The 19,632-nt window shown below is 40.1% G+C and overlaps 1 protein-coding gene across 1 annotated transcript; it reads right to left on the bottom strand.

Annotated features, from left to right (window-relative positions):
* Positions 1-59: 59 nt before the first annotated feature.
* Positions 60-19,497, bottom strand: LOC102809424 (uncharacterized). Its single transcript, XM_078012926.2, has 10 exons — positions 19,160-19,497; positions 17,466-17,615; positions 8,163-8,306; positions 7,911-8,012; positions 7,144-7,341; positions 5,626-5,790; positions 5,038-5,164; positions 3,681-3,832; positions 2,803-2,938; positions 60-1,829 (listed from the first exon to the last, which is right to left on the bottom strand). The coding sequence occupies exons 1-10, from the start codon at positions 19,382-19,384 to the stop codon at positions 1,702-1,704; spliced, it is 1,527 nt and encodes a 508-aa protein (XP_077869052.1). The 5' UTR covers positions 19,385-19,497; the 3' UTR covers positions 60-1,701.
* Positions 19,498-19,632: the final 135 nt, after the last annotated feature.

The raw sequence follows: 19,632 nt of genomic DNA, 5'->3' as shown, positions 1-19,632 counted from the left end.
TACAATAGCATAACATGACTATGACATCATAATACAGAAACAAGTCTACAAACTAAGTATAAATTATACATTAATAATAATAATAACTTTATTACACAACTTAACCATCTGTGGGTTTAGTAAGGTAAAAAATGATTACAAAGACAAATAAAATAAGACAAACTAAAACACTAAAATTTAAATACACTGAAATTCAACAAAAGAAAAGAAATAAAAATTAGAAAATAATAATTGATATACTACTCAAAACAATTTAGCATTAAATAGGTTTGGATGATACTTTAATGTTACGTACCAGCGATATTGACACAACAGCTGGATTCCATATGTCACACCTGTCTAAATTCCTAACAGAAACCCACAAAATATTGAAGTTGTGTTGATTTTAAATTAGGTGAACAAATACGAATCATTCACCATGACATACCTAATTTAAATCTCAGATCTGGAAGACTGTTACATATGCTGTATGCAAATTATCATAATACATGCAATAATGGTGTGCCACACATTGTACAAGATTAAGGTAATTCACGAATCAACAAATTATGGTTCAACTAATCCAAAATAAAATGTGGATCACATTTAGTTATTATTTTTTATAATATTACTGTCATGCATTTAAACAAATTTGCACAGTTCAATATTTTAAATATACTGTTTTTATTAATTATTCTTCAACACTGCTTTAAACCTCACAGCAAGCCTCACACTATACATGTATGTTTGTCACCTATTTACAAGGAATATATTTGTGATTTTGTGTATTCTATGTTTGTAAAAAAGTCCAAGAATACAAAACAAACGATTTGTAAGTTATATATATTTGTAAAATTACTTTTCAACGTTGAATGGCATCAGAAAACCTCTCACTGGTCTCTGTAAGTACCACTATGACTTCTGTATAGTTCATGATCTTATTAAAGACAATTCTGAAATTAAATTCAATAGTCTAAAATAAAATATCAAAATGCCCATATGCAAATGAACTAGTATGAGTGAATACACAGTATGTTTCAGATCTCTAATATTTTTGGATTTGTTGCCATACCAACCGATTTTAACATTTCTCATAGTAATCACAATAATTTTCATACAATATACTCTGAATGGTGAAATAGAGAAGTAATCCACCATTTTATCAGAATTAGGTTTGATTTTGATAAAGGCCTTTAAGAGGCAAAGCGCGTGGACAGGGAGTCCTGTTGTGGCCTTACAAGTATATTATGGGCTAAGAAGACAAACAGCACAAGAATACTATAAGATGAAAATACAAATCCAACTGGTCTAAAAAAAACTTTAAGCATGGACAAATGGAATCTGAACTACTGATCTAGATGAATGCTTTCCAGCTGTTTGTAGTGGGCAGAATATGGATACATGTACCCGGTACTACAATGAATGACATCAGAGTGAAACTTTAACCTATTAGCAATTTACTCATCAAAGCAAAGTAGATATTGATTATAATCTTGTTAATTTTGTGAAAAACTTTATTTAATTTGTCAAATTTTGAGTTAAAGGTTATGTAATATTTAAAATGTCCATTTGTCCTAGCAATATAGTACACTATCAAGTTTGTTAAGTGATCTGGAAGTCATCTTTTGGCAAACAATGCATTTATCTTCACAACAAGGCTGCATACAATGTCATTTATTCCTGTTATAGCTGAGAATTGCATCGACATATTACATCACATTATTACTGAATAGAGCACTTAGAATGTCGATTAGATCCTTTGACAGTATGTTTTACAGGTACACTGGACATCGATGTCGTCTTTGATCTTCTCAGAGAAAATGTGCGCTTGGAATACTTTGGTTTCACATCTAATATATAGAAAATAACAGTGAAAGCTAAATTAATATGAGAACTGAAACACTGTATAAGGCAGGATATTTTACTCCAATTCCTCATGGTTCTTCATTAAAATGGCAATAGCTGTAACTATCGATCAATTTTGTTTTCAATAAAACATTTTCTGTGTCATTAGAGTCAATTTGTAATCGCTATAGCCAAAATGTGGAGATATATTATACTTCAGAGGGCGCCTACTATTGAAATCAAACCTCATGTATTATGGTATATGACAGCTTACTGTGGACCCTAGACGAAATGTCAAATACAACGCCATCTTGAGAGGTTAAGCCTCTCTCTGATTGCCTCTCACTGATGATTTTATGAGTCACTTCCCATAATAGCGTACGTTATGTAACCTAATTTCCTACTGTGACTGAGTTGAATGAAATGGTGACTACTCGACCCTTATTTTTCACACCGCATTTATTGTGGTATTAGCCTTGCAATTGTGTCTAAAACAATATTTCGGTAAGATTATGTCATCTGTATGCAGATAGATTGAAAAAATAAAATGTATAAAATCTCAGCTATTGTTGCTTTAACATCACAAACAAGATAATTGATATGTATATCAGTTTTTCACCTGGAAATGAACTAATTGACGAAAGATTGACTCATTATACCTGCTTGAGAATTATGAAAGCATTCTTGTTGAATTTGCCCCCACCCCTTAACAGACCATAATAATTCTCACCAACATTTGGATGCAACATTTTTTCATATTTTTGTATTATTTAATTATTTCTTTGTCATTTATATAACAAATGGACATAAATTCTGATTGACTATAAGTCATGATCAAAATAATTAAAGAAATTATGCAAGCTTATTTTTTTAAAAGTGACAAATTTAGAATTTTGTTTTCAAACAGTTAAAACTAATAGGTTATGATTGGAGGAGTCCATATCAATGACAGCGAAGCTAAAAAAAAATTATTCTCACCAGTACCAGTACGGAATGATTCTGTCCTTCTCACAGGGTGTTTATAATTACTCCATTTTCCATTCTTGTAATAATATTGAATAATACCTTTATCCAGTGCAGGGTCCCACCATGGTTGACCTATGTATCTAATTGGCTGTGGAGTCAAGAAGTATTCAGGTCAACAATTGTACCTGGATTGACATTGGTCACATGACAGATACAAGAATTAAGAACTAGCAGCCTGTTGGCTGAGATAGCTCCGCTGCACATTTCAATTAAATAACAGAAGATATCATCAGAAAATGAACAAAATGTATAGTATTAAAGCAATCAGACTTGCTGTTTTCAACAAAAATTTGAAAAAATAACTTTTTATCAAAAATATTCATCAAAATTAGAGAATTAAAGATATCATCATAAAATGAACTAATCTGAAAGAAGTCCACCCAAGGTACCTACATACCAAGTATCAAAGCATTTGGGCTAGCGGTTTTCAAGAAGAAGTAGGAAATAGCATTTTTGACCAAAAATGACAAAAATATTCGCTATAAATAAGACAATTGAACATATCCACACGAAATGAACAAATCGGAGAGAGAACCACCCAAGGTACCTTCCTAGAAAGTTTCACAGCTATACGGTTTGTGGTTTTTAAGAAGAAGTCGAAAATGTAAAGTTGACAACGGCGACGGTGACGGCGACGACGAACAATCAGTAATACTATAAGCTCCGCTCGACTTCGTCAACAGCAGAACTAAATATGATATGAATGACTTTTATTTTCTTATTTACTGTACTGCCATTTACAGGTTATAAAGTAAGGGAAAGGTGTACCTAGTCTGGTACTTCTATAATTGAAAGTGTGCTTAAAACATCTATCCTAACTAACTACTCACCTTCTCTTCTTCATCATCCTTATCTTTATTATCTTTTTGTTTATCTTCTAACTGTTCAAATATCTGTGCCATATCTTCAGTCATTCTGCCTTCTGTTCTGACTTCTTCACAGTATGCTTGTAGCTGATCTTCACTTGATTCTTTGTAACAAACTGATAACGAAAACAATGAAATGACAATTGAACAGTTAAATTTTATTTCTGCTCTTTAAGCACTGAAATGTGCCTTGCATACAAAAAACTACTCAACAATTACACTTAATCAATAAATATAAATTCTATTTCCTGAAAACTTCCCAAAAATGTGGAGCGGATCCTTGCCTGAACATTGACACATTGATGTGACCAATTTTACTCCAACCAGACTATTTCTATTTACAGCATCACAACTCAAAATAATTAATAAACATATATTCTTGTATATTTTATTCTTGTTTACCATATTTGAGTAATGTTTGAATAAGATTTGTCCTTAGAAATATGTTTTGGAATGCTCTTATTATTTGCATATTTCAGTGATGGCTTGGATGGGGTGGAAAGTCTAAATAACACAAGTGCATGTCATCCATGTATTTACACAAAATATAACTAGCCATGTAACAAATTTCAAGATTGAATATATTATATATTTTGTAAGAATTTACAGATTACAGGGAATAAAGATACATGCTCTAATGTAGGTGAAAAGTATGATAGTGCTTAACAGGATATAGGGGAAGTTACTGAAAATAATCAAAACTAAATTTACTGATAGCCATGTAACAAATTACAAGATTGAATACTTTATATATTTTTTAAGAATTTTCAAAAATTACAGATTACGCACAATTGTAAACCTACTTGAACCCATACAATTAACTATATATATTCTAGGCATATTTCAGAAATCTCAGAGACCTTAGAAAGTACATAGATTCTAGGCATCTTATTTGAGAATAAAATTTGACCAAATGGTAACAAAAATTTATGTGCATATGTAAGTTATCATCTTTGTATTGAACTTGAATAATCAGACAAAGCATGCCCTAGAAAAGGTGCTAGAGGGATAAAACCCAAATTATCAGTTTTTGATTTCAAACTTCAATGGAAACAAAATTAATTTGAAAGTATTTCTTCTGATTTTCAAATAGCCAGTCAAAAAGAATATTTTTTATACAAAATTTCAGGAAATTCTAGTGTCAAAAGTTTGTTAGCCTAGATGGCCTTTTTGTGAAAGAATGGTCGCCAAAACTCATTATTCATTGGTTAGATTCCAATAACTTCCTGTTAAATTCAACCCTAATATTTCTCATAATGCACTGCAATATACAGTGAATGCAAAATTTCAATTCAGTTAGAACAACTATAAATGTTCTTACCTGCAAGGAACATATCCGTAATGAGTGAGAAATGCTTAAATTGTATGTAGGCACCATCTGTGATTTCAGCAAGCTCTTTATAGAATGGTGTTGCATAATTATTATTGTTGGCTTTCACTCCATAGACCTACAATCAAAACAATAATATCTACCAGGGGTTTCACAAATGCACTTAATAGCAGGCCATCATCCTGTAACAACAGCCCAAAAATAAATAAAAAGGCTCTGCAGCGAGACCGGCGTTAGGGCGGTCAAGAGAGCGGAGAGTAGACGGCCAATTTGGGCTTATAGCAGGCCATATGGCCGCCGGTCGGTATCCTGTTTTTGACAAAAATACTTTCAGTGAAATCACATGAAAATGAAAAAAATGAAAAAATGATATTCAAAAAAGGATATTTGTAAGATATATCGTCATATGCATTAAATTGTATAGACAGAGAAATAAAACTGTAAATTAAAATTTGTTGCCATATCAACAGTAACAGATGATATATGTGCACATCGTCTATAAAACATTCAAATCGTACTTTGTTGCTTAATAGAAATGTCACTTCATGATAAGTTAAGATTTTACTGAGAAATGTTTACCTTAATTCCCATTCCTTTGAGTACATCTAATTCATCATGCCAGTTGATAGCTTGATCTGTGTAGGATACAGGATGTGGTAGATCGTCGCCAATGACAACCAAGGCTTTAGCTGAATCTTCACTCCAGTCTAACATCTGTGCACGTCTTAACACCCATTCATAACACTGAGATGGAAGAGAATACATAACATTAGCTGGCTTTCATTGCATGTGTTTCCATATGTGTGAAGCAGTCAAATTAGATATATTAGAGACAGTGTCATTCTAACAAGCAGATTGAATTCATTGGAGATGAACTCATTACTATAAAACTATTTATTTTCACTGACATTTAATTTCATGTTTTGAGCATATTCTCTGTTTTAATATCACTATTTTGATTTTTTAAGCATATTCTGTTTTAATTTCACTATTTTGAGCATATTCTCTGTCTTAATTTCACTATTTTGATGTTTTGGGCATATTCTCTGTCTTAATTTCACTATTTTGATGTTTTGAGCATATTCTCCATGTTTTAATTTCATGAATTTGTCAAGGAAACAATGAGTTTTATGGTTATTTCACATGTTGACAGATTTTATTTATCAGTGAAAATAGCGAAATTAAAACCCAGTGAATAATTAATACATTTACAGTAAGTCTTCCTAATAATGGCCACCAATAAGTGATTTTAGATATTAATTACCGGTAAAATGGATAATATAAAAGGCATAAATAAAAAATGTACATCTTACATTCAACACTCACTAGTTTTGAGAGGGTGATTAAATTTGTACACTAGATTGTATCATTTGTGAAGTACTACCACACCAATTCATTCTTAATTAAACAGGTTGGTGATATGTACACGCACATAAACAGAATATGTCGGTTAGCCCGACTTGTTTAACCATATCACCTTGTCTCTCCCAGTTGGCCTACCATACAACTAGAGTGTAATGGCATTGTATACTACATGTAGATATGCATATGCCATACACATTACCTAATTTTTGTGTCAAAATTCTTAATCTAATCTGTCAATGATCTAATCTGTCAATGATCTGATCTAATCTGTCAATGGATATCCAAGATTTATATATACACACAACATGTGAAATACAATAACTAGGTGAATATTTTAGTCAGCATACTGACTTCTTTTCACAAAGAAATCTTCAGCAATGTATACAGTAAATATGATTGGTTAATTTTTGAGAAATTGGTCATAAATGATAATATTCATTGGTTTATTATATATAATCATGAAGCTATTGTCCAATAGCTCAATAAAGTTGCTTTCTTTCTTGTGTTTTTTGAGAAATGTGTTCTAATATTTTTTTAACAATTCCATAGACACAATGTTGAAGAAAAAAAGCATTTTTTGACACTTTTTAAAACTCAGATTTTTTAAATATTTCAGGGCAACAAAAAGTACCCTGTCAGCCTACGATTTGAAATATATCATATGTCCTATGCTGTATACAATGTTTATTCATGTGAAATACTGTATGGCAACTGTATGGCTTCAATCCATACCTCAGGGCTATCTCCTCCTGATGTGGCATCAACACCAACAACAAACTTAACCAGTTTGTGAACATTGGAGCATAAATCAATGGTTTTTACAACATAAACATTGTCATCACAGTAATCTCCATGGGCCATAATACCAATGCGAATTTTAGGAATGTCTTTTAACAGTCTAGTCACAGTCTCACCCAGTTTATCTCGCACCTACAAGAAAATATTTATAGAATATTAGTTAGTGCAAGTGCTTACATAAATGAAGGATGGGAGTCTACAACCGAAATAAGTCATATTTTATTGACCTATTATACAATAAATGCAATTTGTATCGGTAGTGCTTTATCAAATGTAATAACTTCACTGCATGCAACGACGGCTTATGGGTGACACTGAACACCAGAAAACAACTTGCCACTTGACATTGAATGCATATCATCTACATAGACATTAACATGCTTGGACCTCACTGATGCTGCTTGTGGTTTTAATTTATTTTTAATTATTGTAAATGGCAAATACAGATTTTTCTACTACTGTAAAATGTTTTATTTTTAGCTGGAATTAATTTTTGCTGAAAAGACTTTTTGGGTCTTTTGTATGGAATTTATTTTCACTGATTTTTTGATGAGTTGAATGTAAAATATAGAGAAAAAAAGTATATTCACTGAATTTTATGTTCATTGAATCATCCCTTCTGCTAAAATTAATTCCAAGCGAAAATAAAGTTTTTTACATTAATAGACATAAATGCCAGCAGTGTTAGGAGAAAATCTTACCTTTTGTAAACAAGAATACATGCTACCAGTAGTGTCAAAAGAAAACACAACTTCAACAACTTTGTTACAAGGAAGATCAGCAGCAAAATTATTTAATAATTCCTAGAAAAATCAACAAAATATAAAATAATACAAACAAGTCTAAAAATCATACACCAGACATTTTCTACTACCGGTACCAATAGTAAAACTTTTGTAATTGAATGTCTTGAGTACAAAAACATGTTGAAGACGAAAGTACTATGCATGTACCTGTTTTATGTCTTCCTCTATTTCAATCTCTTCTTCCATTTGATGATTCTCATCTTTTTTTATGACAAGTGTCAAAACATCTTCATCCTTTACTCCAAGATTCAGTAAAGACTCAGAGTCCGGTGATAACACAGTCTTAGCAAGCTGACAAAACAGGAATACATCACCTATCAGTACACAACTTGCATAGCAATTGTCCAAACAAAAATGTAGCGCAAAGTTTTTCTTAAAAGATTCCTTTTTTTTAAACAGACAGACATGACACTCTATTATGAATTACCAAAGACTCCTTTTAATTTCTACTATAGTTTTACATTTCATTCATTCAATAACCCTTTATGACATAATAGTATATTATCAACTATAGTAAAAAAGCTATAACTAAACAAGACATGACAGGTAATGTCATAGCCCCCACTCAGAAAACAATTTAAAACTGACATTGAACTGTCTTTGTGTCAAAGTGAATTTATCCATTATGAGCTGTACTAAAGTTCTGTTATTAATTGTTCAGAATTGATGTGGAACAATTTTAGGAAGGATGGGGTAAAAAAATATAAATTGACTCAGAAAAACCAAATAAATAACTTCATCAACATATAACGCGGTGTGCACTTGTAAACAATTATTACCTGTCTCTGTACCAACTTTGAACAAAATTTGATGACACATATCTGAGAAAAAGTGGTAACGGCTAGAATAAGCTTTTTATGCATTCAGTTGTATTACCATGAATGTTGTATATTGCATTTCATGTATTAAATGCGAGAAACTTTATATTGGTTCTACAGTTTGTCGATTGGGTGATCAGTTTGCTGAGCATCCGCGGCAAACTAAACAGAAAAATTGTTTTTAACCGGTTTCACTTCATTTTAATTGTGGAAATAACATTACAGATATGTCTATTTCTGGTGTATGTGTTGTCAATGGCAACGAAAATCAGCTCAGGCGTGTCAAGGAGGAAACTATATTCTGCCTTGGAACTCAAGAACCCAGTAAACAGTTCAACTCATTTGTCGAGCTTACTACCTAAGGCGCGTTATATGTTCTGTTGTGGAATTTTTTGTGATTCTAAATTATAGTTCATGCGCGTTCTAACGTTCCTAGTTTCTACCTGTACGCTTTAACATTTTCTTCTATGTTATCGATAAAGAGCCATTGCTCGAAATGTCTAGCTATTTTTATTAGTTAAAATAGGACTACGATTACCAAATATTATCTACTATATATCAACTTTGAAATGAATTGGATGACACATGTGTGAGAAAGAACTGGTAATGACTAGAAAACTGTTTTTTTTTTATAGATTTTTGGAGACAGAAATGGCCCCCAACCACTCAAAATTGATTCAATCAAAAAATAAATGTTTTTTACCAGATTTTACCGGCTGCAGCGAGGCTGTGCCCCTGGAGGCTTTCCTCCTATGGGGCACGTTGCGGGTCTCTTCGTGGACCCTTCCTCGCACGGCGCCGAGTTTGCCTCCGAGTTGAGGGCTTTGGTCGAAGGACTGTCGGGGCAATTGCGTCCCTGGCAGGCCGGGTAGATCAGACGCAGTCGGAGCGAGCTGTCTCCACTGTGTCCCCTCGGTGGGCAAGCAGGAAGAGACACGAAAGCATGTTTGCATTCAAACCCGTCTCTTCCGGGGAACCCCCGTTCCCAGTCACGGCTCTCCCACTATTTTGGGGGGTGCCCGAGGCTCAGGCTAATTGCACCGGTCCTTCTCTGGATCCGCGGGCACTGAATGCCAACGGGGTGCTGGCAGCCAAGTCTCCGATCTCGGGGCAGGGCTTTCAGGGCAGGGCACGCGTTGACCCCCCCCCCCCCACTTTCAGCCAGCTAGGGTTCGTCACGTGGTAACGGTACAACGGTAACGAATTTATCCTTGTGTCCGGTCCCCGCTGTGGGTTTTGACTACTTTCTTACCGACCCAAGGGCGTCCCCAGAGGGAACCGACCCTGTCATGAGACGCACAGTCGAACACGCTCCCTCTCACATATTTTAAGTTAAAGGAGACGCAGTTCGCTCACGTTGGATACAGTCGGTACTCCGGGCGGTCCCTCAGAGTCTTCCATCTGTATGACTCGGTGAGCCACGCTTTTGGGGTGAGGCGGAGTATCATCGATCCCAGTGATACGATGTATATACCCCCACCCTTGATCCTAAAGTGACCACCTAAGGTGGCTTCAACACAGGCGTCGGGATCCAAAGCAACCCCGTCGGCACATCTCTCCCATGTCCGTCTGAGTGCGGAGTGGGGCGCAGAGCACGCAAACGGTGTTGATGGGTGGCGTTGGTCAGCCACGGAGGATGTAATGCTTAAGGCCCCCGGGTGGGGATAACGTTAGGCAACACTTCCCACTGGACCAAACGCTACCCGGTCGATGTGTCTCGCGATCAGACCCCATAGCGTGGGATGAGACCAAAACGCCCCCAACCGGATTCCAAGACTCCTTCCCCAGACCCCGGTACCACAAATTTGGCAAACCGAGCAAAGGGGGATAGCCGCGTTCCATGGGTGTCTGCCAATTGAGGACGACCCATCTAGCCCTGAGGGCAGAGTTGCTTGAGTCCATTATTATGCGTGCCCAGCACTCTGTGACCTTGGTGGTAGAACGCACCAGCCTCCTAGACCAGGCGACATTTTTACTGGTGGGTCACCGCACATCTACGTGCGACACCCCCTAGTGTTGCCTGGCTCGCTTGGCCAGGGCCACTACTGTGCTACGAGACGCGGCCTTAGACGCACGTGTTTTCGCCGACAAGCTGAGCTGGGGTACGTCCCCCACCTCAGTGACGCAGACTGGACACCCTCCACCCTCTTTGTTCAGGGAATGGTGGGTACAGTCTCGAAGCTTCGGAGTGCAATGAATCAGAGGGTTCAGATCGAATCCGCTAGCCAGTTGGTCCTGCCATGGGCAAGCGGAGGGCACCCCAAGCACAGAAAACAAAACGCCCTAGGGCGTTGTCCGCTAGCCAGAGTCAGCCAGGAGGCAAGCACTTATACCCTTCCATGGGAGGGAAGGGTAGTGGCGCGCCCCCAGGGAGGTAAGAGCCAGGTGGTGGCTCCTCACCCTCTCTGGGCGGACGTCTACCCAGCAGCAGGGGAAGCATGTTTGACGCTCACCTCTGCAACCGGGGGGGACAGGCACATGTTCGGTGAGTGGCCGGATCACAATTTAGTGACTACTTCAGGCCTTGGGGAACTCGCCTCATGGGTGAAGGGAGCACCCCCCCCCCTTGCAACTGCCGAACACATGGCCACACATTCCTGTCGTACACAGATTGCGCCAGTGTAGTCCGGTTTGGAGACGGCGGGTGACCGATACCTGAACCTTTCCAGGTGGTGACATCCGTTTACGGCATACCGCTGAAATCTCCATTTCCCCCCGTCAGTGTCTCCCCTGTTGGGCACTGCCAGGGGACTCCCGCAAGGCGGAAGCAATCAGACAGGAAGTAGCAGTTTGCTGGAGAAAGACGCCATACACAGGGTACATCAGCCCGAACTAAGTCCAGGCTTCTACCCAAATGTGTTCGTAGTACCAAATCTACAAGTGGCAGGCGTCCAATTTTGGACCTAGACAGACTGAATCAGTACGTGCCCCTCGATCGGTTCCACATGGAGACACCATTCAGGGTTCTTCTCTCCATCCACCGTTTTGACTGGCTAGCCCCGCTAGACTTAAGCGGGGCCTACCTGCACGTACCGATGCACCTAGCGAGTTGCCATCTCCTTCGAAACGCCCAGCTGGGCCAAATATTCGAACTTCGGTGATCCCCCCCCCCCGTTCGGGTTAGGCACAGCGCCCTACGTGTTCACCAGAGGGATGAAACAGGTAGTGTTGCTGCTTCACCAGATGTCCGTACACCTCAACCCGTACCCACACTACTGGTTACCAACAACCCGGGCAAGGGGTAATAGCCAAACGCATCAGGCTAACACAGGATTTACTTCACCAGTTGGGCTCGTTAGTAAATCGACAAGTCCCACCTCGAGCCAACGCGCAGTTGGTGTCCCTGGGCATGGAGTTTTGACACAGAGGTAAGCTTGGCTTAGCTATTTCAAGCATATTGCTTAGCGCTAAGCAGCGTAGCCGAATGCCTAGTCAGCGTTCCCTCGGTGTCCCTCCGTGAACTAATGTGGATCATCGGAATGATGACCTCGGTTCGAAGGGTCGTTCCCCAGGCCGCACTACGCAGCCGCCCGGTATAACGCTTGTTATAACGCCGAGCTCCCCTATGGGAACTAGATAGGCGGGTTTCGATCTCGGACCAAGTGAAGGAAGCCCTGCCCTGGTGGTCGTTACTGACCAACCTCGGGCAGAGGGGCCCCCTTGGACCCGCTCGCCGCAGGTATGACTCTGGTAACAGATGCCTCCCCCCAGGGTTGGGGAGCGCATCTATTGGACGAACAAGCCCAAGGATATGGCTCCCGCATAGTTTCGGGACCACCATATCAACCGGCTCGAACTGTGAGCAGTGTACTTAGCACTACCACGCTTTCTACCCGTAGTTCGAGACCACAGAGTCCTGCTCCGCACAGACAACGCAGCGGTGGTCTCCTTCAAGAAGGAGGGGGGGACGCATTCCCCATCGTTGTCAGTCCTAGCGGAGCAAAATCCTCCTTTGGTGCCTGGAATACAATGTGGAGCTAACTGCACACCACCTTCCAGGGGTGAGGAACAGTCTGGCGACGCCCTTTCAGGGCGACTCCGTCTCCAGTACACGGAGTGGCTGATACCCCAGTGGGTAGCCTCCAGGCTGTTTCGGCTGTGGACGGTCCAAGGTTAGACCGTTTGCCGCACCCCGGAACACCAAGCTCCCGACGTACGTAACACTCCTGCTGACTCCAGGAGCCTAGGCCAGGGTCGCTTTGCTACCCCGTGGACCCACTTAGTTGTGTACGCTCTTCCTCCCTTCCCGCTAGTCCACCGGGCACCGGAGAAGACTTCGACAGGTGTACACCTGCATATTATCATTGGTCGCATCCAATTGGCCAAACAGGGCCTAGTTTCCACTTCTGTCGTAAACGATAGTCGAAACACCAGCAGTGCTTCCGGACTTACCGGACATGCCGTCCCAACCAGACGGCGCACTACCACGAGCCCAGCGGGTATCACTTACCCGCATAGAGGCTCTCATTAGACCCGCACATACGAAAGCTTTATCTGAGCGGGCTGCCAACGTCCTGGCCAGGGCGAACAGGGATTCCACCAATGCAGCCTACATTTCTAGGCTGCGAGCATACACTGGTTAGTGTAGCGGAAGGGAGATTGATCGATACCATCCCTCTATTGGCCAGGTAGCAGGCTCCTTCGTCCACCTGTTTGACGAAGTGGGTTTGTCCTACGCAGCGATCATTGGCTACAGGTCGGCCTTGTGCCCCACCATTCAAACGTACGGGAACAAGACTAACCGATTGTCCTACTATTAGGAGACTATTTACTGCTTTCCAGACGCTGAGACCCCATGCAAGGGAACTGCCCAACTGGGACTTGTCGGCTGTGTTGTCCGCTCTAAGCAGACCGCCTTTTGAGCCTCTCTGATCAAGCACCACTCAAATTTTTGACGTGGAAAATAGTCTTCCTACTGGTCCTCGCCTCAGGTAGGCGTCGGCCAGAGCTGGGGGGCATTGTCCTTCTCGGATGATGTACCGCCGTTATGGACAATCAAGTTGTGCTAAAGACACGAATCGGGTTTCTCGCCTAGAACCAAATCCCAGGACACGATCCTCAACCGATTGTCACCCCCCGGCTGGCAAATATTGTCAGTCCGGAAGACCAGGAGGAATTGCTTCTCTGCCCGGTCCGAGCGCTGAGTTGCTACGAGAACCATACCAGGTTTTCTAGACGGGGAACCAAACACATGTTTTTGTGTTACGGCCCTGACAAGCGGAATAAGCCGGTTTCCCCGACTTCATCCCCAGGTGGATTACTGCGACTGTACTGGAGGTCTATAATACACTATCCTCCTCAACACAGACCTTGCAGAGACACCAAGTACAAGAACATGAGGTCCGTGCGATTGCTAACTCACTAGCGCTAGCGTCAGGTGCCCCCCTCAAACACATTCTGAGGGCAGGCTTCTGGAGGACGCAGAACGTCTTTATCAACTACTACCTAGGAGACACCCAATCTATTGAGCAGGGTCTCTTTAGGTTAGGCCCCGTCGTAGCGGGTCAGGCCTTGTTTGCTGACCCAGCCCGAACGACTGCAGGGGCCTCTGCACATAGGCGATAAGTCAGTCTCTGCATTTTTGCGGGCAGATTGTCTGTTCCACTAGCACTTCCTGGAAGCTCCCAGGTTTCGCTTCTGTCGACCTACGCCCTCATGCGAACTGTTTCGGTCCTACTTCAAGCTTATCACCCCCGAGTTTGGCTTGGGTCTAGCTTTCTCGGGCACACCGAACCCTGTCACCACAGCAGCATTGGCTTCTTGCTTCGGGGACAGCACAGGCAAGGTAAGACACCACCCTTCTTGGGTCTTAACTTAGGTTTTTGGGTGTGTTTTCATCCCGGACTGGGGAAAAGTCTTTCATCATTCTCCTTTTTTTCTGTTTGCTCGGAAAAACCCGCCACCTATCGGTGTCTGACTCTGCCTACAGTTCAAAATAGTCATTTTGACTGACCGGAGTCTATGGTGGGTAATTGAACGTAGTGAATTTAGGCGAGGGTTCTCCGAACCCACCTATTCACATAGTTCATACCCACCATAGACTCCGGGTCCCCCCCCAACCTCCCCACTCTTTCCGTCGCGTTGGTCTAAGTCCTCGAGGCGGAGACAAAGGAACCAGAGTGAAGGACGGCTACCTGTGGCGCTGCCAGGTGGCCTCGGTCACGTGGGTTCGTGACGTAAGGGGTAAAAGAATCTTGAGGTCATGGGGCTTCCCCTGACCTGGATTCTATCTCTCCGTCACCAGCAGAATCGCTGATTAATGCCTACAGTTCAAAATAGTCATTTTGACTGACCGGAGTCTATGGTGGGTATGAACTATGTGAATAGGCGGGTTCGGAGAACCCTCGCCTAAATTTATAAGCCCCCTTCCGGATCCCAGATCCAGCGGGGGCTAACTACAACTATATTGTTCATATTCAGTATCCAACTACATGTATATAACTATATTCCAACTATATTATATTAAACTATATTCAGATAGGATTATGGGTAATATAAAATGTTCTGCATATGTTGATGTTTCTAGATTTGTAAGGCCAACAAAATAAACATAGAGTTGGTAGTCAGATTATATTTTTTTATAATAATTAATCTTTTGTTGTCAGCAAGGAGCTGCTGGGCATGCTAGTTAATACTGGTATAGATGACCCTTTTACAAGTGAAATTTTCATAATACATGTAATGTACATGTACAGCCAAAATTTGTGTGTGAAGAATGTGTTCGACATGTATCTAGAAACAGGAAGTGAGCAAACTTCAGTGACCATTTTCTAGCTATGAAAACATACACGGCCGGCATGCAAAATGTAAGCAAGGTTGCAAAGCCAGAAACATACTACCATTTTGGGGGCCAAATTAGAATAAACCAGAGCCATTGAATCACATAACATAAATCTCAATAAACAGACACTTATTATCAGCAAACAGGCCTCAGAATTTAACACTCCTTAAATTGTGTACTACTGAATATGTCACAGCTCTATATCACAATGCATTGTGGGAGAAAATCCAATTCCTAATTTTCGAGTTGTTAGTTTTCTACGGAATTCCGCTAGAGGGCGCATCCAAAATACCCGGATGACGAGTCTGAGTGGGGTTGTTTTTATTGAAGTCTTGTATTCTTACATGCGTAAATCAATAGATTGGAAAAGCAAAAAAGTTCCAGAAATTTCTTCGGGATCGTGGTATAACTTGCAGCAATATTAATGTTCGTAAAGCTAAACTTTTTGAACTTGTTGAGTTAGCAAACGAGTTAAATGTTCGCCAAGAGTAAAACAATCGTCGTCGTACTGTAAAACACAGTGAGTCGACGATAACTCTGGTAGATCCGTGTAACGTAAAAACTTGGCAAAAAAAACCTTCATACTTTGCCTTTGTTTGAAATAGCTGATATGTTTGCATATTTGTTGCATCGAAGTGACTGGACAACAGCCAGACTGAAAGAATATCGACTTGATAATGGTCATTTACTTCATAATTTCCGTAAAGCTTCATCATGTGCAGAATACAGAATTTATTTTCATTATGGCAGAGTGTATTCGGCAATGGTCCATGAAGGAAAATCCTTACAAGCCATGGTTTATTATTAAATCAAACTCTAAAATAGTTTCTGGTGTTTGTAATTGTGTAGTGTAAGTGTGAATTAATATGATTCACCAGGCGATCAGCAGATGCAGTTATCATAAATGTTTTCGTTTGCGCTCGTCTCGGGAAGATGACAGTCTTCGTTTGTCAATCGATGTATAACTGCGGTTGAAAGACGGCTGTCTCCAGTTATTGAACTAAAAAAATACTGGTGCAGGATGGAAAATGCCGTGAAACCGGGAATATAGTTTGGCGTCCACTCAGGTTCCCGACGACGCATTCGAATCCACTGGCGTTGAAATGATTTCTTGGACGAAAGAAATGTATGAAAAGTTACGCCTTTCATCTCAGGATATTTCGCTGTTTTTTTCTTTTTAATCGAACCCCAGGAATAGCATTACAATACCAGTTAACCATTTTGACCAATTCTTGCAAAACGTTTGTAAAAAATAAGACTTAGGCAACAGTAACTACTAGTATATTGCTTACAGCAGACGCCGCTCAAATTCAACCCCACCACGAACGTTGAACGGACTGTCATCCGGGTACTTTGAGAACGCCCTCTATCGAATTTCGTGAGAAAAATAGTAACTCGGAAATAAGGAATTGATAGTAGTAAACTAACCCATGTAAAATTACCCATGAAACCCACTAAATTGAAATGATTTTATATTATTAGGATTCATTTCATTCATAATATATCACTTTTTCAGTCCATGTCAGCAAAATTTTGAGATCTATATGAAATAATTTCGACATAGAAACTAGTGTGAAGATGCTAGTTTTAGTGTCATTTTGGACTCTTGTATCTCAAAGTTTTGTACGATGACCCCATCTTTTTCATTTTTGGTAACCAGATGGCTGAACCAATACAAATAAAAGTATAGTGAATATAATCTTCAATTCGGTTTGAATCTCCCTAAACTTGGAAAATCGATGAATGTACAAACACCATGGTGAATGTGACCTTCAAATGTGATCTTACATCATTCTACCATAGAGGGCGTAATTTAACTTCAATATCTGAATGCTCAGAATCTCTACTTACCTTTAGAATCTGAGTGCTAGTAGGTATGTCTTGCTTGTCATGTATGCGTTTTTTTACTTGAGATAGTGTAGTCAAATTGTTTAAAGTTAGTTCCACTATATCACCTCCAGCTTGTTTTACAAATATATTTATCACTTTAAGTTCTATAATCTGTGAAAGAAAAAAATTATGATTATTATTAATTATTCCCTTCAATATATTGAGGCAACATTTATTTTTATGTTTTTCTAAAATTTGTTGATCATTTTTAACCAAATGGGCATAACTTACTATGGGCTATCTGTTCAGTTTTATATTAGGAGGACGAAAAAAAAAAAAAATGAATTCTTGATTGAAAAGAAGAAATGAAATAAAATGTTATTCCATGTATAACCTTCTTTCTCATCTGCGCGAGACTTCAGTACTTTGATCATGGTACTCCCACGAAAATGCAACTTGGATTTGTTATGCGGTGGGAGGTAAAAAAATGAAGATAAAAATAATATTTTTTTAGCATTTTTTTGCGCTTACAAGTCGGTGGGCACGAGAAATTTTGCTGAAAATTGTTTGTTATTTCATTTTCAGCGGGTTCGCAAAACAAGGGATAATAAAAGTCTGGCCTTAAGAACGAAAAACCTGTGGGAGCCGGACTTCTTTATAACCTGTGGGAGCCGGACTTCTTTATAACCTGTGGGAGCCGGACTTCTTTATAACCGGTGGGAGCCGGACTTCTTTATAACCTGTGGGAGCCGGACTTCCTTTTAACCTGTGGGAGCCGGACTTCTTTTTAACCTGTAGGAGCCGGACTTCTTTATAACCTGTGGGAGCCGGACTTCTTTATAACCTGTGGGAGCCGGACTTCTTTATAACCTGTGGGAGCCGGACTTCTTTATAACCTGTGGGAGCCGGACTTCTTTATAATCTGTGGGAGCCGGACTTCTTTATAACCTGTGGGAGCCGGACTTCTTTATAACCTGTGGGAGCCGGACTTCTTTATAACCAGTGGGAGCTGGAACTCTTTATAACCTGTGGGAGCCGGAACTCTTTATAATCTGTGGGAGCCGGACTTCTTTATAACCTGTGGGAGCCATACTTCTTTATAACCTGTGGGAGCCGGACTTCTTTATAACCTGTGGGAGCCGGACTTCTTTATAACCTGTGGAAGCTGGACTTCTTTATAACCTGTGGGAGCCGGACTTCTTTATAACCTGTGGAAGCTGGACTTCTTTATAACCTGTGGAAGCTGGACTTCTTTATAACCTGTGGAAGCTGGACTTCTTTATAACCTGTGGGAGCCGGACTTCTTTGAAAGGTGATAATCATTCTAGCCTCACACTCGTAACCAGTCTTGTGATTGATACAAATTCTAAATAGACCACACCTCCAATTAAGGCTAGGCGTACAATTAATTTCATTTCTAACTTATGCACATGTCTATGTAGTTTATGAACGATGGCGAAGATGGCGCTCGTCAAAAAACTCCCAGCTCTGAACTTAAAGCGTGGTGGTCGTCGCACAGCTCGTGTTCGAATTTTATGCAAATAAAAAATATATTTTACACGTGTTTTTTACGTCGCTATGAGTCCCATATCGAACAGGACGCGGCACGGCACTCCCGCCTTTTAAGTTACACAGACCCTATAGAAGAAAATACGAAGTAACAAGTTCATATTGTCTATAGGGGGCGCAAATACATAACATTGAACGTAGCCTACCTCTGATTTTAAAATGGTTTCTCTGCATATTCCAAGATATCCTATCGTGTGACTCTTTTTGACGACTTTGCCGGTGTATCGAAGAACGATTTGGTTCTCGAACACGTCTTCTTCTTTTGCAACTTTTCGATAAATTTCCTCCACGTTTTGATCAGGCATGAGATCGAATGTTACGACACGACCTGTGCTAAGTTTCACGTAAACATCGATCGAAGGAGAAGCCATAATTGACAGTACAGTTTCGTCGAACTTGTTTCTAGTATATAGGATATTGACGACTGACGTTTTATTTTGTTTACTTTCGCAAAGTGATACTGCGACGTTTTATACATGGCGGCCATGAATGAAAGTCCAGCGGTTTAAATACTGAAACTAGTGCTATTTTTATCAGCCAATTACGCCCCGCGTTGAGTCTGTTTCTAAAAATAACATTGGGTACCTCTAAGTTTGCGATTAAAAACTCTGCATTACTA

The sequence above is a fragment of the Saccoglossus kowalevskii genome, chromosome 16, assembly GCF_978046115.1.
Source record: "Saccoglossus kowalevskii chromosome 16, keSacKowa6.1, whole genome shotgun sequence".
NCBI classification, from domain to species: Eukaryota; Metazoa; Hemichordata; class Enteropneusta; family Harrimaniidae; genus Saccoglossus; species Saccoglossus kowalevskii.
Note: the sequence above shows the minus strand (reverse complement) of the source record. Positions and strands in the feature narration are given on the sequence as shown.